This window comes from Zootoca vivipara, chromosome 12 (assembly GCF_963506605.1).
Source record: "Zootoca vivipara chromosome 12, rZooViv1.1, whole genome shotgun sequence".
NCBI classification, from domain to species: domain Eukaryota; kingdom Metazoa; phylum Chordata; class Lepidosauria; order Squamata; family Lacertidae; genus Zootoca; species Zootoca vivipara.
In genome coordinates, this window is record NC_083287.1 from 34392114 (window position 1) to 34419920 (window position 27807).

A 27807-nucleotide genomic window follows, 5' to 3' on the forward strand; every position below is an offset into this window, starting at 1 on the left:
TAATCTGAGGCAAAGGCTTTCCCAACAGTACTCAGCAGGGAGATTCCATGGTAGTTGTTACAGTCATTGCAGTCACCCTTATTCATGTTGAGAGTCGCAATGCTGGAGCCGTGCATGTCTTGTAACACTCTGGCACTCAACTAAAACAAAAGGGCAGGTGGAATAATGCCCGATTGCACAACAGGCCTTTCCCCCATCCCCAAATCTGCCCCTGGTTTCCCAGTCCTGGCCATGATTTGTTATGATCTAAGGTGGTAGAAGGCTCTTCATTCTTACTATGGTTGCTCATTATTTTTCCGGTGGTGCATATATAAAAAATGTCCAGTTATGAAAGCTTGCACGATTTCCTCATTGTGGTGAATTTCCCTTATATGGTGAAATATTGTTCACCACTTGTATCTCAAGTAAACCCTTTCCATTTCTGTTTCCAACAGGTTGTCCAAGAGGCTCTGGATAAAGCCAGACAAGGCCGCACCTGCATTGTAATAGCTCACCGCTTATCAACAGTGCAGAACGCGGACAGTATAGCAGTGATCCAGAACGGTAAAGTCAAAGAACAAGGAACACATCAACAGCTCCTGGCTGCAAAAGGAATCTATTACGCTCTAGTCAATGTTCAGGCAGGATCAGCCCCTGCATAAATTCAAACAAAAGCAAAATATTGCTAAAGCTGAATTCACTTCTTGAGGCGGCGATTGCAAGAGGCACTGCTTGTACCATCACCGTATTAAACAAAATAAACCAGTATTGGCGAATGGGCTGAATTGCAGCAAGGCTTCTCAAACCGAAGCTTTTCCTATCTCGATCCATTTTCTACACTAGTGTGCTTACCTTTTGTTCTCAGCTGTCTAGACTCTAGAGACACACGTACGCTGTACATTTTCAAAAGTTGCAGTTGTGTGATCACTCCAAAAAATACACACACCTGAAAGTGAAAGAACAAGAGACAAGCCCCTCCCCTTCCTTGCACCCTGGAAGCCAGAACTAGAGACCAAGAAGATAGGTCGGCATCTGAACGGCTAATTGAAATAAGACCAACTATTATCTATTAATTTAAAAATGGACAATTGTGCCGGAGCAACATTGGCGAGTACTCTCAAAGCCAACTATTTTGGATTCTCGGTGAAAAGGGTTTTTATGAAGTCTCAGTTGATTGTCAAACTTCCTGGATTGACCTTGGGATGGCTGCAGTGGAAACCTCACCCAAAACTGTGTGTTGTTGTTTTTTAAACGAAGCAGCATTAAGCATGTTTCTTTATAGCTTCCTTACAACATACTGGGAAGCAAATCTACTCGTGTGGCTGTCTTTTCATTCAAGACTCCTAAAGAAGACCATAGAGCCTCCCCACAAATGGGCCAGTCAACAGCAACGGGGAAAGAGCCTTTTAAAGCTTTGGTGGGCATTGCTACTCTCTGTGGTAACAAATCCTGCAGTTAAACTGAGAGCTGCATGAATAACTCCCTTCTGTTCTTGAGTAGAGGACTCCAGCTACTAGTATTACTGGGAGAACTTTTCTGTCCACTTTCTCCAGAATATTCCTAATTTTTATACACAAAATATATCCCTTCCTGCCCACTTTTTCTTCCTAAGCTAAAGCCCCCAAATATTGTCAACTTTCATAGAATCAGGGAAGGGACCTCAAAAGTCATCTAGTCCTACCCCCGGCAATGCAACTAAAGAATCCATGACGGATGGATAGCCATCCAACCTCTGCTTAAAAACCTCCAAAGGGAGACCGTTCTACTGTTGAACAACACTTCCCATCAGAAAGTTCTTCCTGATGTTTAGTCGGAATCGAAGTTGCTCCAGCTCCTTGATCATTTCAGTTGCTTCTCTCTGCATCTTTTCCAGGTTCACAATATTCTTTTTGGGATAAATGACTGGATTTCATAGTTTACCACATTTTTGTATTGCTTTTCATTAACTGAGAGCTGCATTGGGTAGCTTCTTGTGGAAGAATGGGGTATAAAGAGATATGTTTTAAAGATAAATATCCACATTAAAGTGTTTTGAAGAATTTAAGCACCATATGGGTTCGGGGAGCCTGGCCCCCTTTCTTCACAATGAAGTGTGTATATGTACATACAGATTAATCAAGCCAACACTATCTTTGATGTGGTTTTATTCCAAAGAGAAGAAATTACATAATTGATAAAAAGGAGAGGATGGTGAGGGGGTGCTTCATTTTAAAATGCCAAGGAAGTCCTGAGAATTTTGCGGAGCTATACATGTGAAGCAACAGTGGTATACATACTTTCTAATAATCACCTTATATATATATATATTTTGCAAGCTTTCAAGTACAGTTTCACTTTATATCCTTGGTTTGGAAAATAAAAGTAAAATTTTAAAACAAGTTTCGCACATGATCATTCTATTCAAAGGCCTTTCTTAAAGTGGTGGTTTTTGAGTTGCAAAGATCCCATCACAGAAAATAGGACAGTAGTGAAGAATTACATAAAGCAATAATCCCAATACCTATCGTGATTACTTTACACCAGGGGTGACTAATAGCTAGCATTACCCAGCCCCACAACCAAGTTTTTCTGCCATTTTGTTTTTAAGATAGAAATAGTATTGGGGTCCAAATCATCCCCCATGACTAGACTGATAATTTGATGAGCAGCTGGGTGCTTACCTGCCTGAGTGTGTGGCAAGAGGGTTGTGTGTGTGTGTGTGTGTGTGTGTGTGCATATCCACTGCTGGCTGGCAGCTCATGTAAGGCTGGCCAAGGGTGATTTTTCCTCCCCATGGTCCAGAAAAGCTTACCCACCCCTGCTTTAGAAGCTAAACATTATAAGAGCCATGATAATCATCCTGTCTAGAAAGGAATCATGATTCATAATCCTTGCAAAGGCTGCTCTAAGGCACAGAGCATGTGTACTATCTTCTGAACTCCCACTGATTCGCTCATGTTTTTGCATTGCTGAGGCTTAGTTTAATATTGCATAGTTTCTACTAAAGAGTCTGTCATTTTGCATTGCTGTTGCAACATTACTCAATGCAACTACGCATTGTTACTGCAGTAAAGGTCATTATAAAAAAGAAGTGTCTTTCATTCTCTCTGCCTATGCTCAACCGGAAGGTAGCTTACCTAGTTGTAAACACTCCTCTTGGCTTAAACCTTCCTTCCTCAAGTGTACAGGGTACACAGACATAGTAATTGCACAAAGCTTTAAAGGCACTATATAGCGTCGGCTTCTTCTCTACAGCTGGGCTGTGCTCATTAACTTGACCATGTCCTGTAAACACTGGAACAGAATTTGACACAGATTTTCTGCATCTGTCTCTGGACATGACTTCCAGGTGGTGCAGGCCACAACAATCCTATCAGTGGAAATGTTAAAAAAAAAATTGTTTAGATAAATAGCATTCTAAAAATCGACACAGATGTTCAGTTGCATATGGGTGAAGCTGCTGAGCAACTAGAGCAGGCTTCCTCAAACTCGGCCCTCCAGATGTTTTGAGACTAAAATTCCCATCATCCCTGACCACTGGTCCTGCTAGCTAGGGATCATGGGAGTTGTAGGCCAAAAACACCTGGAGGGCTGCAGTTTGGGGATGCCTGAACTAGAGGATGCCATTGTGATTTGAAAAAGTGACATACTATACAGCAATTCCGAATACTAGAGCAATGACTTCAATGTAAAAAGGTATGAGTGACCAAGAACCTTTTACACCCTAAGCTGAAATGTCTGCACCGGATTTCCAGGCCCAATTCAAAGCACCAGTTCTGATTGGGTCTCAGAGTATATTGGGGAGCACTTTCCCCTTAATGTATCTCCCCCCCCCCTGCCAGCTCAAACGCTTTATCCAGTGAATCACAGTAGCTCATTTTTATATTATGAAGTCAACTGTGAATCCAGAATCTGTTATCTTTCTTTACCAGCACATTCAGCATCAAACTGAATACCATGGCAATACTAGTATTTCACAAGGAAAGTAACCTTTACTGTATTGCCAAGACAGGAACAGAAATAGCAATCCTGAGCTCTTCTTCAGATGCTTGTTGTACTTCTCTTCCCCCCCTTATTCCCCCCCTTTGAAGGACATTATTTCCTCCCATTCTTTAGGGTTGCCATACGTCCAGAAATTCCAGGACATACACGGAATGCTGGATTTAGAAGCACTGTCTGGGTGGAAATTGGCAAAAAGTCCAGAAAAATCTGGATGTATGGCAACTCATGTCAGCAGTGTCATTTTTGGGTAAAACTATAAAAAGCACCCCCCCCAAAAAAAAAAATACAGAAAGAAAAAGCTCAACAACTTTGCCAAAAATGAAAAAAAGCTCAACAACTTTTGTGTCTGGATGTTCACTTTTTGAAATATGCCAACCCTAAATTCTTGCTCAAACTCTCTTTGGCAAAAAAATATATACTGAAACCGGTTAAGTGCTAGCGGTGAGGGCAGGCTGTGATTTCTGGTTTGCCTACTGAAATACTGCCAGGGCTGATACTTTCACTGACGATGCACTTAGAGAGAAAGACAGAGAGCAGGTTTAAGTTGTTGAGTTAGGGCTAAGAGCATCCTCACCTGTCGTCTCTAATTCTGTAGAAAAAGCCGTAGCCCTGGTGCACCATGGGAACCACAGCTCCCCCGACTCTCGTGTAGCCGACAAGGCTAGTTGAAAGCACAAAGTTTCCACCTCCCCCACTGCGAATTAAAAAGAAACACGGTTGCAGAATGAATCGTTTCCATCCGGAAATCAAACAAACACACGCGGCTGCTTCCCCTTTGATCCTTAGTAAGCTACACTGGAGGAAGTGAATGCGCTCTCATCATTATCAAAATCGAAGCATTAAGAGAGGTTGCCCGTAGGTCAGGTGGTGGGTCCATCTAGCTCAGGGTTGTCTACACTGACTGGCAACAGCTCTGCAGGGGTTTCACAGAGACATAGAATCTTAGAGTTGGAAGGGACCACGAGGGTCATCCTAGTCCAACTCCCTGAAATGCAAGAATGTTCTGCCTAATGTGGGGCTCAAACCCACGGCCCTGAGATTAAGAGCGTCATGCTCCACCAACTGAGCTATCCCAGCTCGTGGGAATCATTCCCAGTCCTACCTGGAGATAATGGGAATTGCAATACTATGGCCCTGTGCCAAAGGAAGAGGAGGAGCTAGCTGGAAGGTGGGTGGAAGTCCTCTTTTTATCTGCATCCTTCCTGGACCAGCAGCAAAGACTCAAGAAAGCACCAGGTAAGAACATTTTTAAAGGGAGTGCTGCAATCTTTCTCCAGGCTCTTCTGGAGCATCTGGGACTGCTCAGCCTACAAGCAGTTGGCCATGTCACCAAGGCAACATTATCAGCTGCTATAGTGGGCTGTTACTCATCCCGTTTCACCCAGTCAACCCCGACAAATCTGCCACTCTGGGATATGCTAAGGTGTCCCACACTCCCACACTGTCAGACAAAGACATAGCATTTTAAAAGGTACCTTCTAGAGAAAGCAGGATCTAAGAAGAGTTCTGGCACGGGAAGGCTGTGCTCCTTTGACAGAAGCAGGAGACCTAAAAGATGACGGTCAAATCCTGTAAAGAGAAATTAAAATCCCATGTGGTTTAGATGTACTGTATGGATTTCTTACTCGTTGCTTGTCTCAATGGCCAGCTGCAGATTTTCATAGCTCCCTGCGCAAGAGACCTGCGGTGGGAAAAGTATGGTTCGAGCACTTTGGCAATCTTTAATTGGTCCAGCCTATCGGCCTCCTGATTACAGGAAGAGCAGTGGCCAATTGGATTGGGGATTGTGCTCATGGCCATCTGCAGGGATTTCTCAATGGTGTGTGTGTGATAAATACCACAAAGAACATATGCAAATTAGCATAGAACAGGTCTACAATTTCTGATAAATATGGGGTCTGGATGGTGACAAGGCCTAAGTAGGCCTGGCCTCTAATTAACACACATTCCAGGTCAACTCCTGTTTCCCAATGGGTAAATCTGCTGTCTCTCATAGTGATGTCAGGTGATGCTGTGCTTTGCAGTCCCAATTGTTGGGACATCAAAGTGCAGCACAGCAATGTTTGAAGGCCTTTTTCAAGCAGCCTCAAGCTGATCCTTTAAAAAATCTCGAATTTTCAGAAGTTTAAGGAGCAGACCGAGGTCACTTCAAAGAGCAGCGCTGGGAGGAAGAATCTGGTTCCATTATATGCGAACAGCTCCTCTGTCCTTCAGCAAGGTGCACTCCAACTACCCATCATCACCCGACGGGCAGGTGGGACTACATCCTGCTCCAGCAGTGAAGTGATCAGGAGCCCACTTTAAGTTTCCAATTGTTCCTTTGAAGCCCTGTCATACATGATGGGTGGGAAGGCATGGCTTCCCCAAAACAGCCTAGCAGGCCAAATCGTGAGGCCTGATAGGCCAGGATTGGTCTGCAGGTCAGCAGTTCCCTACCCGTGTCCTGGAGACTTTCCTTTTAAAATGAAAGCTGGACATCAGAGAATTATGGCACAGGGGGGAGGTTAACTACCCGTCTTGCCCCCTGCTATGGATGCTCATGAATTTGCTAAAAGGGTAGCAATGACAGCAGTTATGCTCCTAGGAGGCAGAGCTTCCAGTGCATGGAAGGGTGAATTAATAGGCCACATTTTCAGCTCAGATCAAGCAGTGTGTCTCAATAAAGAGGTGGAGAGAACCCAAATGCCAACTTATCACAACAGAAACATCCCTTGGCAAGCGTCAAAAAAAGAAGGAAAGTACCTCTTCCATTCTCACATTCTTTCATCAGTTTATTGTGCTTTGCAAATGCCTTCAGCATAAGCTGTTTTCGTTGGCCGAGCTGCAGAAAGTTAAGAAAAGAAAAATCATTTGAACAGACTGTGGTGCCCAACAGCGTAAAACTGAAGACCCCTCCCTCAAGCAAGTTGCTGGAGGAAAAAGCGTACATCCCTGCTGTTCCGTCAAAGCCAACTGAAATGTTTCCCTGTCACCGTTAATGACCTGCAATCCCCGGGCAAAATGAACACTTTTAGAGTTAATGCAACAACTTAGGGCACTTGTCTATTTAACAATACATCCGTCTGCAGGAGGGAGTCACTACCTTTTCATAGCCGTGTCCTGCAGAGATGAAAGGCGAATCCATACACAAACAGTGAGCATGCATTGTTTTATTCATTATCAGTACGTGCACTCAGTCAAGTCAGGGAGGTCTTATCCAGGTGGAATTTGCTCAAAAAGCACTGCCAAAAAGAAAATGCAGCACACCGTCCAATCCATACCTTATGCCTGCTTCCTCGCTATGCATTATTGCTATTGCTTAAAGTATGTCGGGACAGCAGGACTGGCTCCATTGGCTCAGCAGACAGATGAGCTGGTGTTTCTCTCCTCCTCTCCCCTCAACTGTTAGCTGCCATTTCCTATGGCTGCAGCAGAGGGAGAGATGGGAAGGCGGGTCCATCGCATTTACTCAACTGAGAGATCAGCCTCACCTCCTCCTCTCCCTGAACTGTTTCCTTTCAAGCTGGTCATCGGAAGAACTAGCTAACCATCAGAGTGGATCTCTGATTTGCTTGTTTTCCTCAATGGGACCAGGTAATGCTTAAATATCCATACATGCTTGAATGAATTTATTAATACGGTCACAGACCAGCATCAGCACGCACAATATCACGAATCATAAAACATATCAAAAATACACATGCTAAATAAACAAAACCTTGTTTTAAGTTTCCCCAAACGACCCAGTCTTTGGAAGGGATGGGGGAAGAGATATACTTTACTCGTGGAACACGGTATCAAATAGATACACGTGATATTTGCCCAACATGGCTAGAGCAATGGAGGTAACATACCCTAATTTCCCCAGAAGCAAAACTCTTACCACCTGCAATTCACTGGGTGCCACCTTGAGCTCCTTGGAGAAAAGGTGGGATATAAATGTAATAAATAAAAACTGCTTTAAAAGTGACTAAATAAGGGGAAAGACCCTTAAAAATGGCAATGGAAAGTGACCGCAGCAAAACCGAAGAGGCCAAACTAAAATGGGCACAGAATGAGCCCTGTAAAGGGATAAGCTTTATTACACCATCTCTGGCTGTTTGTCTTGCAACAAGTCTGTGGTGTGAGAAACCTGAACAGAGAACTGTGGGATTTCTGCAATGTGATATCCTGGCTTACAAGTGCCCAAACCGCTCAGTTCATAGTGGGTGAATCCAGAGCTCAAATGCAAGCAAAGCACAACGGTACAGTGAGCAGAATGAAAAGCAGGAGGAAGAAAGGAAGACACCCCTCCCCCCCCAAAAAAAATGTAGAAGTGAGATGGCCTTCTTATTTCTCTGCCAGATTGATAGCAAATCGCAGGAGAGAGAGATCTATCACTGCCCCACTTAAAAGCAAGGAAATCAAATTCCAGTGAAACAATATAGTTTGTTCTGCATTTTAAAAACAACAACAAACGGCTACATCTCCCATGGTGAATGGGTTTAGTCTTAGGTCTCGAGCTGTGTGTGTTACGTAACATGATTGCTTTAGTTATCTGTACTCTCTGCCATGAAGAAAGCTGGTGAATGGGATGTATGAGGCAGCGACCAAAATTTAACTACCAAGGGAACATAAGGGCTTAAGTATCCACTGGATTTCAACCTTTATGACAAAAAGGCTTGAATAGACAGCCTTGATTGCCACATCCCGGCTGCTTTTCACAGTGACAACACAAAGCATGCAGAATTGGAAATCCTAAAGTACTTATCGTTATCAATGCTTACAGTAAAGGCTGGATCTACCATGGATTTGCACCAATCAACTGCTTCCATGGTGCACGGTCTCATAGTCTCTGTCCGGCCATGGTAAAAACGTCTGGTCATAGCAGTTTCATAGCAGCAACCTGGGCTAGAAAAGAATGTTAGGACAATTACAAAAAAGGAAGCTCCCTTTCCACTCGAATGAGAAAGTATCCAATTGTGCAAGCATGTTTTAAGGAAGTAGAGGGTAATAAAAGGAGGCAGGCAAATTGGAGGTCTTACTCATTATTATTTTTTAGCTAACGCAAGTAAAGTAAGATTTTCCCCATTCATTTTCAAGGGCAGGAACAGAAGGTGAATGCATGTGAACTTTTAAAAGCAGCAGCGTAATCACAGTGCATTCGTTTATTTATGATATTTCTGCCTCACCCTTTCTCTAAGCAGCTCATGGCGGCTCACACCGTTTCACCGCTTTCATTTGATCTTCAAAGCAACTCTCAAGTGGGATAGGCTGAGACTATCCCACTGTGCTTCAAGACAGAGAATTTGAACCCAGGTGTGTACCAACTCCTGCAAAGTTGGTCATATGCAGCACGGCTATTGGGGAATCGGGATTATCACACAGGCACAGGTAAAGACAGTGGCAAAAAAAAATTTCCTTGCTGCTTAGCACAACATTTCCAGCATGGTTACATGCAAACCACTCTAATGATTAAGTGATGAGTGACCATCTGTATTTATCACTGGTTGATGGAGTGTGAAAATAGTGGGGGTGGAAGAGAGGTTACTGGAGGTGTAGTGTGGGTATATTAAAGATCCTACTGATTCAGTGTTTTAGCAGAAACCCATATACAAAAAAACCAATCAGACTAACTCAGGCATCCCCAAACTGCAGCCCTCCAGATGTTTTGGCCTACAACTCCCATCATCCCTAGCTAACAGGACCAGTGGTCAGGGATGATGGGAATTGTAGTCCAAAACATCTGGAGGGCCAAAGTATGGGGATGCCTGGACTAACTGATCCAGAAACATGAAGGTAATTGGATTGTTCAAGCCATCAACACAGTGTGTGTGTGTGTGTGTGTGTCAGAGAGAGAGAGAGAGAGAGAGAGAGAGAGAGAGAGAGAGAGAGAGAGAGAGAGAGAGAGAGAGAGCGCTGTGCAGGAGCTCTGTCAGGAGTGCACTTTTATGCAAGCCTTTCTTGGTGGTGAAGTGATTGCTTCCCAACCAAAAAAACAATTCAAGCATCCAATGTTTTAATGTAGCTGTGACTGGGGAGCAAGGTATCATAGTGGAATACCTACTGACACAGTCAAAAGTGGCTGGGAGGGGGATAAAAATACACCCCTCACAAAGGAGCCTAATCCTCCCTGGCTCCTTGGTGTGGTGTGGGGGCCTTGCCCCACTGGCAGCTATTTTTGGGGTGCACCTACTTTACTTCCACCCTTTGATGACTACCCCGATATGTACTTTCCCCGATATCTACGACTGCTTTAAAAGCATGTATACCAAGGCAGTAGTCAAAGCCTTGATGTCTCCCACAGAGCCTCAAAATCCTACAGGGACATCCCACTTTTATTAGGAGGTCCGAATGCTTTTGAAGCATCCCACATCCCACTGTATTTCAGGCTTCATTCCAAGTGGCTGCACATCCTCTCATATAGGTATTTTTGGGTGAACTACTAAGGATCTGCTCCACAACTGACTTCATTTAGGAATCAACGTATTCAAAGTTATTTGATTCTGAGTGATCAAATTTTGCCTAAATAACATTTTTTTTCCTTACTGTCCGTGACGTTTATAGTACGCCAGCTGGAGAGCAAGCTGGACAAATGTATCGGGATGCAACTGCTGTTTCTTGATCAGTGCTTTGCCAAAGGTTGTAAAGGCGTAATTCACCACCTCTATGTCAGACACCTGAGAAAAACAAAACACTGTCACCACAGGATAAAGGAGCGGGAGCCCAAACGAAACCCAAAATTTCTACACAATTACGCCTATCGACTACTCTATCTTCTCCACCCTCCACACCCCTTACACAGCACTAATGGATTCAGGTGAAAACAGGAACTCTAATGCATTCGAATCTTACCCTTCTTTAAGATAAGCCTTCATAGGCGTACTGGCAAGGGCTGATGGGAAACATCTGGAAGGCACCGTGTTGGTTTTAGATAAAGGAAGTGATGGGGTTTGTCCCTGGTTACATTTAAGCAACCCTCAAAATGTTTCTGCTCGGCTTTTGCTTGTCTAATTGCGCACCTGGAACCCTAATAGGCAAAAGTTGCCAGAGACTTCTTGCACTTTCCTAATACATATCTACTAGGCATGTCAGCAGTCTTTTTTAATCACTACTGGTTTCCCCCAGCTACATTTACTGTATGGCTACAACCTTTAATCAGTGAATATAATCTTTTTACTATGCAACCCTATGCACGTCTCCTCAGAAGTAAGCCTCACTGAGTTAAATTGGACTTGCCTGGAATTAAGCAGAAATTATTATTATTATTATTATTATTATTATTATTATTATTATTATTACTACCCTGCCCATCTGGCTGAGTCTCCCCAGCCACTCTGGGCGGCTTCCAACAGAACAGAACATTAAAATGCAATAATCTATTAAACATTAAAAGCTTCCCTAAACAGCACTGGGGCACCATCTAAAACCAAAGGAAGCATACTATTTCTTTCAAAAAGATTGCTTTCATCATTTACCAGTTTACGTCGCTTTAGAACTCAATCCCATGCAAGTTTACTCAAAAGTAGGTCCTATTAAGTTCAAAGCATGTGTGCACGGGTTTTTAGCTCTAATCAGTTAAAACCAATTTGATTCAACCGACTCTTTACTTTAATCAGGTTGCAATAATTTATAGTCACAAATAAATTGCTATCAGAGAGAAGGAGGTTTGTACTAATCAGTTCTGAAATCTCTAATGTTTAATTAACTGTGCCTGTCCCAGATATCTTTGTGCTTTGAGAACTCAGTGAAGCTAGTCAGGCAGCTAACCCACAACAGGTCTAAATAAAGGAACCCGTGTCTACAGAAAAAAGGTGCACAGAGAGGACATACCTGCTTCTCATACTGTTCCTTAGAGTGCGCAATGTCATTTAGCACTTTCTGATCCAACCTGAACACAAGTTCCTCTGGCCAGGGCATATCCCGCACTTTGTCTGGTCCCTGTTTTTCATTTCAAAAGATGAGAGAGTAGTCCCAAGATTTATTTCCATAAACGTGAGGATCTTATTATTAACTGGCATAGGATGGAACTGTAAATCTTTCATACCTTCCACCTTCCCTCCGACTCAGCAACCTTGGCATCGATGTAAGAACAGAGGACTACCAAAACCATGGCATCTAGAGGAGAATGCTGAAACATTCGCAAAACAGAAATGACTGTATTAGTGCACCAGAAATTTGGGCCCAAACTTACTGATTTTGATTCTCTGGCATTCCTCCACAAAAAGACTCTCAAGGTGTAGCACTCTCAAGGTGTTTTGCATTGCAATGATAGGCCACACCTTCTATTTATTGTGGTTTATCAGAAATGAGTAATCGTGCTTGTGAACACTGAGCAATTCCTCCCACTTTGCTACTCTCATAACAAGAGTGCCCTGGCTTTCCTTTATGTCTGTAACAGTAATTATGTTTTGTTGTCCCTAACTAGCCATGATCCTTGGCCAACCTGAAGCCATGTTTTGTCGTTCGTTTTGCTGACTAGGGAGCAACAAACCAAGGCTTCCTGGGGTATTCCATTTGCACCAGGGAAGGCTAAGTTCAGTCAGCATACTGCCCTTTCTAGATAAACCACCCGGGGCCTGAAAACTGGTTTATGGTTATGTGCAAATGCATTCATTGCGAGTTTCTTTCATTATGTTATGCTTCTTTTTTATTCAGTATATTAGCTAGCCAGCTATATCCCTCAGACTATGGCACTCTGTATCAAATGAAAGGAACTCCTTTATAAATTGTTATTTATTTGAGGTATTTGTGAAAGCAGAGTGCTAAAACTGAAACTGCTATTCAAAAAGACACAACACCTTTTTTACCACCAACTTTAAAAAGAATGTAGGATTTAAGGAAGACAAAGAATTGATGGGGCCTCAGGTAAAAAAAAATCTACTTACATCACAGTTTGAACCCAACACTCCATTTGAGAATATAATGCAGTTGTAGGATTTGTCTCCCCAGCGTAGCGTTGGATCTCCCGATAGAGCCAAAGTGGTGATCTAAGTCAAAAGTTAACATTTAAGTTCCAAAAGAAAAGCTTGCAGCGTTACCCTTGGCAAAAAATGAACAGAAGATCAAAATGAAATCATAAAGTTCCCATATCAGCTGGCTGCATCTAAGGGTGAAATGAGACAGCAAATTCCCGAACTGCCCTTTGATTCCTCCCCACCCAGAACTGGCTTCTGCAGGGGCCATTCCACCTGATCATTCATTATAGAACAGTATGAAACAGTTTGCACATTAATTTGCATTATTTTCCTCCTCTCTCTTCATTCCTTTTCAGTTTTCTTTCAAGTCTCTTAGACTATAGGCCACTAGTTTAAACTAAGTGCTTCAGCAGAAAGGTGGCATTTTAACGGAGCAAAGAAAGAACAGACTAACAGTTGCTCAAAATACAGTCGTACCTCGGCTCCCAAATGCCTTGGGAGTCAAACGTTTCAGCTCCCCAACGATTGAAAACCGGAATTGAGTGTTCCAGTTTTCGAACGTTCTTTTGGAAGCCAAATGTCTGGCGGGGCTTCCACGGCTTCCGATTGGCTGCAGGAGCTTCCTGCAGCCAATCAGAAGCCGCACTTCAGCAGTCGAACATTTTGGAAGTCAAACAAGACTTCCGGAACGGATTCTGTTTGACTTTTAAGGTACGACTGTACAGTTCTTCTTCTCATTAGCTCTTTTCGATATAGACTAAAGTACTGATATACACGTATGTGGCTAGTGCATTTGCCTGTATACACCGATATTTTATAGCACCGGTTGAACCGAAGATGCCAGTCTCCCAACACAAGCAAATGGTCCTCAGCCCCCACGTTTGGAAGCATGTGTTTTCTGACCAAAGTTTATCATTAAACGTTACAAGCACTTGCCACCAAAAAATACAAATAAGCCCTAAGAAATGACCACAACACTCCCACAGTTCAGTATTACAGTTAATGTCCAACAATCCTCTCGCTGCTAATCAGTGTTTTCCCTCTTTGCCTGTCCTCGAGAGCTGCCTGTAGAAACCATGTTGCTATATAACCACTGCAATAAGCCAAGATATAAAAGGCATGAAGATTAATGTTGATATTTAATTCCGATGGTTGTTTTGTAATCATTACTGTGATCCAACTTTGGTTGAGTTGGGGATTGTTTTGTATTTTATCAGAATTTTCGTTGTGCAACATCCAGCTGCACAGGTCTCGTTCTCTCTCCCATTTGACAAGCTTCTGATTGGGATGGAAATTTCCTTTGGCCTGAGCGAACGGCCGTCTTCCCTCTCATGACACGTGCTACTTTCTCAGGAGCATAACTGCCCTGCCGGCACTTTGGTGTTGTGCATCATGTTCATTTCCACTGTTTACTTGTGACATGCTGCAGCCTGTTCTGTGAGCGCCGTAGCAGAGATTGTTTAGCAGAGGGCGAGATGTGCCAGCCTCGTGTCGACATTGACACTGCACAATAGGTCCTATCTTAAAACAGTATCACTATTATATTAGGGTAATTGATGGGTGGAGTGAAACCTACAGCTTCGAGGACAACATGTTTATTTAACATGAAGCAGGTTATTAAGAACTGCACAGAATATGAAATCCAGCAATCCAGTAATCCAGAATTACCTCTGTATAATTTTCAGGTGTAGCTTGAGGACTCAGTCCATCGAGGCAGACTACAAATAAACTGCTCTGTATTTTTTCCAAAAGGGACAGGTTCTTTGGATCCAAGTTGATAAGATAGTCGCGTGTCTAAGAGACAAGTGTAGTCTTGATTAAACATCAAAAAAACACATCAATCCCAGCAAACGCTGCCTCCCACTACAAAAAGAAATGAAGTGTACCAACCTTTGCCCATGGGGTTCTTTCCTGAGATGTTAAGGCAGCCAATCCTGGCCCTTTGGGTTCATTTTGGCATCTCTTTTTGATGTAGGAAAGTTGCCTTGAAGGAATTAAAATAAAAAATGAGAAATTAAAGCTAGTCAGTAGTTCAGATGCAAAATATCAGTTAAGGTACTCTCTTATGCCGAGTACCCAGAACTTGAAACTAACTAATTCAAGTTCCAGTGTCCTATCAGCTAGGCCATCCTGCCTATCTTCATATGCCCACATGCTTTCTCTCAGACCCCACCAGGAGTCTAAGATGGTCTGATTAATTGTTTGCATGCCTCCTCTGAACTCATTTCAGACTCATGCCTTTTACAACTACAGTGGTACCTCTGGTTACAAACTTACTTCATTCTGGAGGTCCGTTTTTAACCTGAAACCGTTCTTAACCTGAGGTACCACTTTAGCTAATGGGGCCTCCCGCTGCCACTGCGCCGGCGCGATTTCTGTTCTCATCCTTAGGTAAAGTTCTTAACTTGAGGTACTACTTCCGGATTAGCGGAGTCTGTAACCCGAAGTGTTTGCAACCCGAGCTACCACTGGATACCCATGGCAAAAATTGCACAGAACTACTCATTTCCCACGATTTCTAGGAGGCGCACCTATGCTCAGTGGATCTTGCACTATTTCTCTGTGGAAATATGTCCTTACAGGTCAACATTCATAGCGCAACCACATATGTGTTTCTCTTTTCTAGCGCGTTCTCTTTTTCACGTCGAGATTTTTTAATTTTTAAAGTAATACTTTAATTGCTCTCTGAAGCATGCAAGTTGTCGCGATGCCTTTTCAGAGGAAAGGAGATAGAGGTCAATGGTTGTTTCTGCAGCAGGGCCCTTTAACGCGGTTGGAAACAGAACAGAGTCAAAAATCTCCTTTTCACCACCACATTCACAGATACAATGAATGGAAGAGATGGTGGTTTTTCTGGAGATGGAACACAAAAGATTGAAAGGAGAGGGATAGCTGTGGCAGCAGTGGCCCTTGTAACAGCTGCTGTCTGGAAGTTGTCATCCCCTCTTGGCTGTCCTGCCGCACATTTCTCAACAGCAAACGCCTATTAGCTGTACTTTTAGGACACTCTAGAGCAGGCATCCCCAAACTTCGGCCCTCCAGATGTTTTGGACTACAATTCCCATCATCCCTGACCACTGGTCCTGTTAGCTAGGGATCATGGGAGTTGTAGGCCAAAACATCTGGAGGGCCACAGTTTGGGGATGCCTGCTCTAGAGAGAGGGGAAATGGCAGCCATGGTCTCTTGCAATCCACTGAGCCAAGGTCTCTTGCAATAGTTTGCTCCTTTTCAGCTTTCACTTCTTTTATTAGTTCCTGTTCACGACACTTGGGAGGTTAGTAGTGACTCACAATGCAATTGGTTTCTTTCCGTTTCTCATGAGGCTGGAGAAAAGCATTAGTTTTATTTCTTTTTTCCTCTTTTCTTTTCCTTTCCTTTCTGAAATCAGTAATTGAAGCCTGTTCCCATGGGGAGCAGAAGTCGACTAATTAAGAGGCAATTCATCATGAGTCCCCCATGTATACTGAACAGGAAATAATAAGAGGAGCAGAAACTTCACGGAGGAATATTTTTAAGTCACAGCAAGCCCTTAATAGTGTCAGTATTACTTTGCTACAATTGTTTTGTTGTTGTTGTTTTGCAATAAAATGCAAAGGAAAAAAATGTCACAAATCAGCCAAGACAGAAAACACTGGAATGCAATGATCTTGTAATGACGTAATCTGGATCCTCCATAAAAAGTGAGTGAATAACAGACAGGAATTTTAGAGGAAGGCGTTAATGGGAAAGAAACATAATACAGTTGTACCTTGGAAGTCGAAAAGAATCTGTTCCGGAAGTCCGTTCGACTTCCAAAACCAAATTGCAGCTTCTGATTGGCTGCAGGAAGCTCCTGCAGCCAACCAGAAGCCGCGGAAGCCCCGTTGAACATTCGGGTTCCAAAAGAATGTTCCAGGGCGTTCCGGATTCAAGGTACAACTGTACAGCTCATGATGAAGTGGAACTCTAATATCAGAGTACAGTCCACAAAACGCTACTGCCTTGCAGATGCCATTTATTTCAATGGGGCTTGCACAACTCCTTTAAAGATGTATAATCTTCCTTGCAAAATGTCCCCTCAGTGATTTCAGGGAGACATTTTTAGAATACAAATGTTACTTGTTAACATGTTGGGTAACTCACATTAAATCTACATAGAAACAAAGTAACAAAGTTGGGTAATGCACATTAAATCTACATAGGAACAAAGTAACAGAAACAAACTTGATCATTGATTTTTAATTTGTACTTATTGTAAATATGCTGTACCTAAAAATCTCTGGTGGGCTCAATAGTTGACCATCATGTACCCCATCAAATGCAAAAATTCGACCTTGGCACAAGACTATCAAGTGAGATGGAGATTCACCTTCACTGTCTGAAAGATGAAAAAGAAAAAGAAAAGCCTGTGAGCATGATAGTAGTCACTGCAAAATGCCAGGTAAGGCGCTGCAACAAATAAAACTGATACAATAACCTCTTTTAATCATTACCCAATTCAATGGATAAATGTGTTTTTCAGCCCAACACAAGTCTGCACTGCAAAGATAACTGAAACAGAAAAGCTCTATAGCATGATGTGACAACACAGCTGAATATTTAGGATTCTCTGCAATGTTTACCTCTGGAAAGGAAGAAATGAAACATAGCAGGTGTTGGGTGCATTTTGTTTTATCTGGATGAAAACTGCAGCGATTTCCCGTGGATGCTTGGACACTTTGATCACGATACATTGGTGACTAGAGTATTTTTTTTAAATATCATATTCTTAAATGATATGAGCATTAGCATCCACACAAACAAGCTTGAAATACTGTGTACTCTTATCAGGAGATGGGTACACAAGTGGGATATTAGTTGGCTAAACTGGTCCAGACAGCCAGGTGTACACCCAGATGAGCTTTGAGACACAAATTGACCTCAGTAGCTAGACTGGTTGTGAGAGTATTTGGCTGGGGTGGAGTGTTAGGGAATTTGGCCTGAGACAAAAGCCACTTAAGAGGCTAGTGTGAGGGCCTCTCAAATCTTCAGAAACTGTCAACAAGCACTTTTAAGAACCCCAAATAATTATTTGCATTCCCTGATGTATACAGCACTCCTTTAAAAAAATCAGCAATATTACTTTAAAATTCATGCTCTGTCTAGTGGCAGAGTTCATCTCACACCTAGGTCTACTATCCATGTTCCTAAGGCATTCTGAGTGAATTGGTAGCAGTGGATTTAAAACAGAGAGAGAGAGAGAGAGAGAGAGAGAGAGAGAGACAGACAGACAGACAGACAGACAGACAGACAGACAGACAGACAGACAGACAGACAGACAGACAGACAGACAGAGACCCAAACCTGTGTTCATATAAAGGAAGGATGAGGGAACCAGTACCCCTGACATGCTAATCTTCATTGTATGGCTTTCACCAAATGCTGAACTATACTATTTAGTGTTTTGATTATTGCAGCACTTTTAAATGCTTCACTTGTTTTTAAAACTATATATTGTGACTGGCCTCAGGACTTTATGGTAAGGGGCAGGTAAGCAATATTACAAATAAACATGTGAGAGAGTTGGCAGGTCCTCGGCCGTTGCTGACACGGTCCAGGTTACAGGCTCTTTCCTAGAGATGAGAGGAAGAGGAAGCAACTGCAGATGGACTCAGGGGACAGGTTGATAGTAAAGACGCCAGCCCACAGAAGCAGCCCTTGTGTTGATCTAGAGAAGAACTTCTCACCTTTGAAGAATGGCCTCATCTTTCAATAACCAAGGGAAGAAAGAAACGTGAGTGAGCATTTGCTTTCTCCTTAATCACTGCCTCTTCCAGGAGGGGGAATGGGAGAGTTCAAAGGTTCTTATTAGGACATGGGAATATGGATCTGCCTTGAGACATCTTCATTCCTACAGCTCAGTGAATTATTGCTGCTAATGGTCTCTGCCCTTCGGCCTCAAGTACACAATTAGTGCATACTTCCCTAACTACCGTAGATGGCGCAGGTTTATAAAGAAGGCAGGCAGATCATTTTACCTTCAGAAATGTTACATGAAGAAGGCATTCTCGCTTTGTACATCGCAACTACCTAGATACTGGCATAACTGAAGAGAACAGTGGCAACAGGCAGGGCCATCTCAAGCATGTCGGGCGCCCTGGCGCCGTGGTGCAGAGATCGCTCCAGCGCCCCTGCCCTTGTGGGCGGGCGCAGCGCGCAGCACAGCTTCCGCACGGCTTTGCCGCGCAGCACCCCCCTGCCAGCCCAGCACCCTGGCACTCCGCGCCACACAGCCTACCCCTAGAGCTGGCCCTGGCAACAGGGCATGTTTTGCAGAGGCAATCAAAGCGACCGGGTGTGCCTATAAAGATTATTGTCTCACCAAGAGCTCCATACACCTGTAAACAACATTCCTGGTGATTACGTGTTCAAGCGGATTAACAGAGGCAACTCAGCATCAACGTAAATGTAACTTTGTCAGTACACTGCATGACTGTGGCATCAATTCATATTCCCTGAAGCCTCTTGCACTGATGAATAGTTTTACAACTAGTTTTATTTATATAGACATTACAATCAATGCAATTTAATCAACCTGCTAACATTCACTGTGACAAAGTACAAACATAATTTAAGAAGCTTTTTTACTGTCAACCAAATCAGGCCAAAGGAAATCCACCCCCTTTTCAATTAGATTTATAGATGTGATTGAACCTTTTTGTTCTTATGTAGGACTGCAAGATCCTGTTACTGAAGGTGCTATTGTGCTTTGAAGAGTTGCACAAAAAGTCAAATCTTGTGGCTTTTTAGTGCCAAGATGCTGCAAAGACCATGCTTAACTGAAGTTGTCATTTTAAGTAACTTTTACATAGGTTACAAAGATTTCACTGGGACTTTTAACAAATAAGTGACTACTTCCTCTGGATTTCCACACTGCAGATTAAACCTTACTGTGAGGCCAGAAAATGAAACCAAACAATAATACTGATTCTTAAAACCAGAGCAGCAAAATAAATGGACTTGTGAGCCCTTTTGTATGCAGTGGATGTTACATAAACATGCTTTGTAAAAAATATTTTTTCTTCTAATCATTTTTTTTACCTGTCCTGAAATAACTGGCAATGGAATCTTGTGTAATTCCTGGAATCTTGCAGGTGCTAAACAACTTTCGGAACTGATTCATATCCAAAGGCATATTGCCATTTTTATGTACAGGCAACTTTTCTCTGCAATAAAGACAACAATACATTGTTAAGATATTCAAATTCTGTTGAAAAGAATGGGCAGCAAACCCAGGGACTAGATGACACCAGATTTGAGACCAGGAAGGAATATTTCCCTGATTAGATAGGCTAGTGTTCTGAACCATTTTTCTGTAGCCCATGATAAGAATCACTTACCCAAGTCAGCTATCTGCTCATCAGGAAGCACTAGCGAGGTGTCCCATGTCCCTTCCTTTTATGACAATTACAGCTTCATATTGTGCATGCTAACTTGGATGCAGTGCCATACATTTCAATGGGACTTACTCCTGCCTGCAAGCCTTAATCCACAAGAAGCTGATATATGCTTGAAGCATCTTACATTAGGACACAGGTTTGGACTTCCAAGACCTTTGGGTTCCTTCCGTATTATGACACGGACAGTGGAGTCCTATACATGTCTGCTCAAAAATAGTCCCATCGAGTTTACTGAGGTTTACTCCCAAGTAAGCAGGTACAGAACTCTTCAAACAATCAAATGGGACTACATTCAGCAATGAACATTCGCGATATTTGCACTCCCACCCAAAATGTGACCAGTATCATCCTTATATATAAGAACTAACACATGGTGCTTTTAAGTTTCTTACGTTCTCAATAGTTCCCAGAATTTCAAGGTATGCCATACAGCAATGCTTCCTCTTTCTATCTGAGTCCCTTCTTTGGGTGGCCAGTAATGTTCGAGGTAAGGGCCTGGCCCTCCAAAATTATGATAGATTTGTGTTGGTAAACGTGCATCAAGATAGGCCGCATTCAGCCACCATTCCTCCAGCTGAAAAGAAACAGCAATTAAGAGCATAAGGAGCCTTGAGCACAGCTCTGACACTTAATTAGATTTGTCTTCTGCCGAATGGCCTCAGAGCAAGCATTGCTTCATAACTGGCATCGGCACAAGTAGTTCTGCACATCAAAAGAGGGTTGGGCATATAAGGATCAAACAGCCGCCCTCCATGCCACACAACAAACAACAAGCAACATTTGAAAGTAAAGGGAGGCTCAATTTCTGATCTGGCATGGGCGGTTCCTATGCAAAGGGGGGTATTTTAAAATGTGCCTAAAGTAGTTATTTGGATCAAACATTCTCCTATTATATTTTAGAAGAAGAAGAGTTTGGATTTGGTATCCCGCTTTATCACTACCCGAAGGAGTCTCAAAGCGGCATTCTCCTTTCCCTTCCTCCCCCACAACAAACACTCTGTGAGGTGAGTGGGGCTGAGAGACTTCAGAGAAGTGTGACTAGCTAAGGCAGGGGTCCCCAGACTACGGCCCGGGGGCCGGATGCGGCCCAATTGGCCTGCCAAACCGGCCCGCGACGCCGCACGCCGCCCGCTCTTACAGCGCGCAGCGCGGCAGCGCTCTTCCGGGTCGAGAAAAAAGTGCCGAAAATCCTTTGTGCGCATGCATATGGGCCTCTCCCGACCCGGAAGAGGTCATTTCTGGTGCACTTCTGGGTCGGGGGAGGCCCATACGCATGTGCACAACGGATTTTCGGCACTTTTTCCACCCTGGAAGCGCGCCACCGCGCCAGTAAGCGCCCGTGCGCATGCGCACAGGCGCACACTCCCCCGCCCGCCAGCCCGCACAGGCGCGCGCTCCCCCGTCCTCCGGCCCGCCCGCGATCAGCGCGGTGGGAACCGGCCCAAACGCCGGTAAGTCTGGGGACCCCTGAGCTAAGGTCACCCAGCAGCTGCATGTGGAGGAGCGGAGACGCGAACCCGGTTCCACAGATTACGAGTCTACCGCTCTTAACCACTACACCACACTGGCTCTATTGTATTTATTTTAGTTAAAATTGCTTTTCGTACTCTTACACAGAAGTCCTTGCATGCTCCAAGCGATGTGTTGACCACATATGCCTGGTCCAACTATCTGGAAATGCAAGTGGGCTTTGCCCCTTGCTCACATTTCTAGCAGGTAAATCTTACTTGTGGTCAACAATGAACATGTGGACATTGATCTCATGTTCAGAATCTATAAATTTAGCACTCTACAAAGGATTATCCTACACCTGAAGTGTTCTTTGTCTTTAAGTATTAGATGCTTGAATTTTCGGAAGATATTGACGATGACATTTAAAATTTCATGTGAAACTGTCTCCATTTTCTAAACCCTGATACGGGTCTCTGCACAATTAAAATAGGAAAGAAAAAAGGATTTCCTTCTGTTTCTTAGATATGAAATGGTAAAACATCACAAACCAGGAATCCAATTTAAGAATTCTTATGCAACAGATATTTTTTCTAACTCTTTTAACTCTTCTTCAATCAACAAATTTAAGACCAAAGCAAAGCAGCCTGGGCTTGAACACATTAAAATGTTTGTTCCTGCATCTAGATGGATCCACAATACAATTAAAGCGAAGCATTGGTCTTATATTAATTTAGGCTGCACTCCTATGCACAAAGGAAGTCCAATGAACACAGAGGGACTTCTGTAGAGAGTAAACATGCATTGGATTGCTCTGCAAGACTTATTGACTTCAGTGGGATGGAAATCAGAATACAGTCATACCTCGACAACCGAACGCTCCGACTTCCGAAGGTTTCGACTTCCGAAGTCGACAACCCTGGAAGTCTTTTTGCCACGCGTGCTCAGCGCGCGCGTTCTGCACCTGCGCAGAGCGGCGTGCGAGTTCTGTGCATGCACAGAAGTGTGAAATCGCGCTTTGCGCATGCGTCGACCGCACACTTTGACATCCGAAAACCTCGCGGAACAGATCGTCTTCATAAGTTGAGGTACCACTCTATAATATTTTTGTTTAACTGAACTGGTGATCTGGTTATTATACATTTGTGCTGGTTTTCCACATGTAAAAAGAGGGTTTTGTCCTGAAGAGTCTGCTAGAATGTGTGGTTCATCCCGCAACAGGAGATGAAGCAGTATAATTAAGGATCAAAGTATTGAGTCAATGACTGATATTTCTAAGATATAATCCTTGCACCCTTTTCTTGTCTTTCATTAGAAAACTGATTATCAGCATGAATTAGCAAACTGTGCAAGCTTTCTTAAAACATACCCAGTTCCTCTTCACTTTAGCTCTTTCAAGTAATTTTTGATGTAGCTCTTTCCCAATCCCATTTCCAAATCTTTTTACTATGTCGGAAGTTCTCCGATATTCTTCTTGGTTTAGGAAAGGTCTCACTGCAAAACACAAACGTTTAGTTAAACAAAAATGTTCTGAACCTATTTATGATTCTACTTCCAAGTTGCATTTATGTTCCAAAGTTCTAAATCAGTGTGCAGGAAACAAAAAAACTGCCACGACTAACAGTATCTGTAGAGAGCTATTTCTTAACAACTGAATGTTAACGAGACAAACACAGTGCAGGTTCATACATGCAAACCCATCTCTGTAGTACTAAATGACAGGTTACGTGTGCAGAAGAATCGTTATAAATTAATAACCACAAACACAACTTTCATTACTATCCAGTGTCAACTGAAACACAATGTTGCTGGAATAGACAGAGTTTGCACATATGGCTTAGTTAACAAGACTAAGATGATGCCTGGGTGAATTAGCCTGCAGTCACTACACTCTCAAAGTAAAATGGAAAGCTCACATTGAGCCTGAACAGTAATCAGTGTTTAGTAGATATATGGTAGATACGCATAAGTTTTGGGGGTTTTTTTCCCTTTGAGAAGTAGTTCACCGCAACAAATCCTGAGAAGATGAAGAGTGAAACGACATGGTCGTCAAGTCCTTTGGAAATATTTGAATACCTTGCCAAACCTATATTTTGAGTATAACTGAGCCAGGGCTATTTCTGTATTGCAAAATCTGCAAATTACTATCTCCTACCCTTTTGCCAAATCAGAATAGAGCCAAGTACCAAGCACATCCTATTTCCTGGCCTGGTTTCAAATTATTACATCTGAAGAAAAAACGAGCATGGAAGAGTTGGTCAGCAATAATCACTCAGTGATGATCCACCATTGCTAAATCGTGCTGGCAATCCTATGTCCATTTGCCAAGTGTGCTTGTTTTCTACTGAACTTCTTTCAAGTGTGCATATGGTCAGAGACTTACACTGCAATTCTAAGGAGCATTCCAACAGCCTGGTATAGCTTGTAAATTGACTCTTAAGGACATAGTCATTATAGTGCTTGGCTGGAGAAATCCGAAGTTGTTTGATTCTTAGGACTATGAAACTTTTAACAAATTAAACTTAAAGGACAGAATGTACAATGGCAGCTTTATACATTGGCAGAAATGCCCAATGTTTAGGAAGATATTCAGCGATAGCTGGGAATTACTTTGATTCAGAAATGTTGCTAAAAAAAAAGTATTCAAGTCTTCGGTAACAACCATCCTTTTCTAATAATGTTTCATGAAAAATGAAGACTTACAACAATAAGGGTTGCAATTATTAATCAACTACGGCTTTAGTTGATCAAGCAATCAATGGGAGCTAATTTTATTTAGTGCTTTCCAACCAAGGTTTAGTGCTTTCCAACCCCCAGTGGATACAACCCATCCAATTTTAAATCGTGAATATGAGAGTTAAGGTTAAAAGAAACATTTTTTTAAAAGCTACATGATTTGTAAGAGAAATAAGAAAATATTTTTTCCTTCTCGTAATGACTGCTATTTTTTGGCTTTTAAACTGTAACATCTCATACAGTAGTTCCTTGGGTATTTCAAACAGGCATTATAGTTCAAGCTCCTCCCATTTGACTTTTAAAAGTGTAGAGTTGCATAACGCTATACAACCTTTGCACAGTTCAGTGGCAAACATTTTTATCGTGACTTCATGTGCCTTAAATATTGAAAGCATACTGGTACATTTCGTGCTAACTCTGCAAATAAAGTAATGTATTATAGTAACTGTTTCAAAATCCTTAGTACTTTCAGACTCCTAACGTGCATGAAGTTATTTGACTAAGCAGACAAAAAGCAGGTTATTCTTTCCATGTTACTTAAGTCTTCACCCACAATAAACATTAACATTTGTTTAAGACCTGAATCGAGGTACTTCCTTAAAGATTCGTCAAGAGCAGGAACGGGCAGTGAAGGGAGTGAACTCTGATACTGAAAGGTACGCTCTTCGGAAGAATCAGTCACTTGGTTTTCCATGACGATCTGCAGAGAACAGTATTTTTTAAAAAATAAATAAACAAACAAACTGTGACTCCTATGAACTGATCTTCCTGATCTAGATTCAGGTAGGTATCCGTGTTGGTCTGACGCAGTAGAAATATACAGTACAGTCATAGCTTGGTTTAAGTACGCTTCAGTTTGAGTACTTTCAGTTTAAGTACTCCGCGGACCCATCTGGAACGGATTAATCCACTTTCCATTACTTTCAATTGGAAAGTTCGCTTCAGGTTAAGTACAGATTTCCGGAACCAATTGTGTACTTAAACCGAGGTACCACTGTATAAGGTGCTACTGGAAAAAATTATTTATTTTATATATATATTTCTATTCCTGATCTGTCGTTAATTCATTTTACTTGGGTCATTTACAATGTAAACCTCTCCCACAATCCAAGACGATTTGAATTCCCTTGCCTGTTTAAAAACAACCACACCTTTTACTCCAGAAACTTCACGCTCTCCTTCTGCTGGAGTGCATATCTTCTACAGACCTGTTTTTAAAGTCAGAACTTCAAAGCTATTCCCTTCTATTCTGTGGGAAAGGGAAACAGAACTGCAAGTGCTGGGTGTGCCTAGTGAAGAAGGTATTTATCCCGCCCTTCTGAAAGATCGTAATCTAGAGGGGCTCTCAATGACACTGAAGTTGATAATGATATGCAAATTTAAGTACGACCAAACCACCGTGTGCAGCTTATGAATTATAGTAATTATATGCATAGTAAAAATACATAATGATCTTAATATCATACTCAATTAGGTTTACCCAACATGAATTTTCCCTCCATGGTACATATGATACCTCTTAGTGACAACCTTAAGGTAAAGGGACCCCTGTCCATTAGGTCCAGTCGTCACCGACTGGGGTTGCGGCGCTCATCTCACATTATTGGCTGAGGGAGCCGGCGTACAGCTTCCAGGTCATGTGGCCAGCATGACAAAGCCGCTTCTGGAGAACCAGAGCAGCACACGGAAACGGCGTTTACCTTCCCGCTTGGGGTGGTAACTATTTATCTACTTGCACTTTGACGTGCTTTCGAACTGCTAGGTTGGCAGGAGCTGGGACCGAGGAACGGGAGCTCACCCCATCACGGGGATTTGAACCGCCGACCTTCTGACCGGCAAGCCCTAGGCTCTGTGGTTTAACCCACAGCGCCACACTCTATTATTTCAATCACTGCCCTTTGTTTACCACCAGTAGGTTGTTGTGTCAAAAGTCCAGAACAAGCCAGTCTTTACTGATTTTTGTGAAGCATATTGGGCACCCATGGCAACAATCTCCCCTGACTGTGTGCTCTGCCTGCCTGGCATCTTTGCAAAAGGTAATCTAAAACATATTTATTTTGCAGGGCAATTGAGAAACACACACTTCACTTTCTTCCCGAACCCTGATAAGGTTGCTATCATTTCTTGTTCATACACCGTCTAATACGCCCTAAGTGCTTCCCAAAAAGTAAAACTAAAATCAGAGGCAGCTGACAGCTTAAACAGGCTGCATATACACACTGTGTGTTGAAAATACATCACCCCAAAAAAAAACAAACCCCAAGAACAGTCGTTCATTCAGGGACCTACAATCTGCAGCACCCTTAACAAGCCACAGTTTCCAGGATATTTTGGGGAAGGGTATGCTTTCAATGTGTAGGCAACCCTATTTTCGCTGTCAGGCGCAGACAGGGCCGCCCTGCGTTCAAGTTGTAGCTGGGGCTCTACAGCAAGCAGTTGCAGGGACAGTACAGTAAGTAGTGGGCTAAAAAAGTTTTGCTAGTGACGTCAGCCCTAGCCCAGGACGGCTTATTGCACAGCAAATCAATAACACTAAACTCTGCCACTCTCCGTGGCGAACTTTGCCCGTTTTCGCGTTACTGATATTTGGTTTTTTTGTTTTTACAGAATTCATCGGGTTGTGCTTTGCAAAGTGTCGAGTTTGTTTGGCTTTGGCTGCTGAGCTGCAGAAACAACAGGAGGCGACTTATGGGGTGGGGTGAGAGGAGAAAGGGGAGCAAGCAATAGCCCCCAAAAAACTCACTTGCGGGGCGCCCCCCTCCCACTTTCTGCGGGGCTCCCACCCCACCCCGGCGCCCTCCTCCTCTTCCCATCGCGCTGCGCTGCCTCCCCCTACCTGAGCCCCGGCGCCTCGCAGGCCGCGCTGCTTGCTCGCTTTCCCGTTCGGAGGGGCCTCGGCGTAGCAGTCGCCGCCACCCGTCCCTCGGCCTCCAGCCCCAAAAGTGAAGCCGGAGTTGACTGAAGCGGGAGCGGCGGGAGGCGGAGGCTTCTGCTTCTTGGCTCGCTGCTCCTCTCACCTTTTCCCCACATCCAGGCCTGCTGGGAAGGAGGAAGTGCTAGCGGCAAGGCGGAGCGCGCAAGGCAAAGCGCGTTGGAGGCCGGCCTTGGGTTGCATGGGCTGGCGAAGGGCCGGCACAGAGGGAGAGACCCAGGGGGCGCCGTGAGCAGCTGGAGGAGGCGGGAAGCTAATGGGGGGGGGGGAGGAAGCAGACCGGGCGGCCCTCGCTGTCGGTCGGCTCGCACCTGCTCACCTTTCCAACCCCGCGTCGCCCGACCCACTTGCTACATTTCTGAAGAGCTGCTGCGCGCCACACCTGCTCATTCCCTCCTCATTCCTTCCTTCCTTCCTTCCTTATTTATTTATTTA

General features: G+C 43.3%; 2 protein-coding genes across 6 annotated transcripts in view; one reads left to right on the plus strand and one right to left on the minus strand.

Annotated features, from left to right (window-relative positions):
* ABCB1 (ATP binding cassette subfamily B member 1) overlaps positions 1-2993 on the plus strand; it is a 62384-nt gene extending 59391 nt beyond the window's left edge. For all 4 annotated transcript variants that reach the window (XM_035129581.2, XM_035129580.2, XM_035129577.2 and 1 more), the window contains exon 28: positions 435-2993. In XM_035129581.2, the coding sequence (XP_034985472.2) occupies positions 435-641 (207 nt within the window). In that variant the 3' untranslated portion in view covers positions 642-2993. The remainder of the gene's footprint in view (positions 1-434) is intronic.
* On the minus strand, positions 2756-27715 carry CROT (carnitine O-octanoyltransferase). Of its 2 annotated transcripts, none has more exons than XM_060280784.1 (17): positions 27692-27715; positions 25020-25140; positions 23074-23198; positions 20648-20829; positions 19897-20021; positions 17086-17194; positions 14727-14820; positions 14505-14630; positions 12807-12908; positions 11966-12049; positions 11752-11859; positions 10468-10598; positions 8706-8829; positions 6703-6781; positions 5436-5529; positions 4535-4654; positions 2756-3328 (listed from the first exon to the last, which is right to left on the minus strand). In XM_060280784.1, exons 2-17 carry the CDS (start codon positions 25132-25134, stop codon positions 3208-3210), a joined length of 1839 nt encoding a protein of 612 aa, XP_060136767.1. In that variant the 5' UTR covers positions 25135-25140; positions 27692-27715; the 3' UTR covers positions 2756-3207. The 2 variants fall into 2 exon arrangements, with proteins under 2 accessions (XP_060136767.1, XP_034985473.1); XM_035129582.2 differs by lacking the exon at positions 27692-27715 and adding an exon at positions 27277-27532.
* Positions 27716-27807: the final 92 nt, after the last annotated feature.

What these genes read in the sequence shown, in the direction of transcription:
- CROT (XM_060280784.1), bottom strand. Translation starts at nt 25,134, where the DNA reads ATGGAAAACCAAGTGACTGATTCTTCCGAAGAGCGTACCTTTCAGTAT. An exon ending in CTAAAGTGAAGAGGAACTGG is followed by an intron (nt 20,830 to 23,073) that starts GTATGTTTTAAG and finishes GTTTCTTTTCAG; the next exon opens with CTGGAGGAATGGTGGCTGAA. An exon ending in TGGTAGATCCAGCCTTTACT is followed by an intron (nt 6,782 to 8,705) that starts GTAAGCATTGAT and finishes AACTTTCTGCAG; the next exon opens with CTCGGCCAACGAAAACAGCT.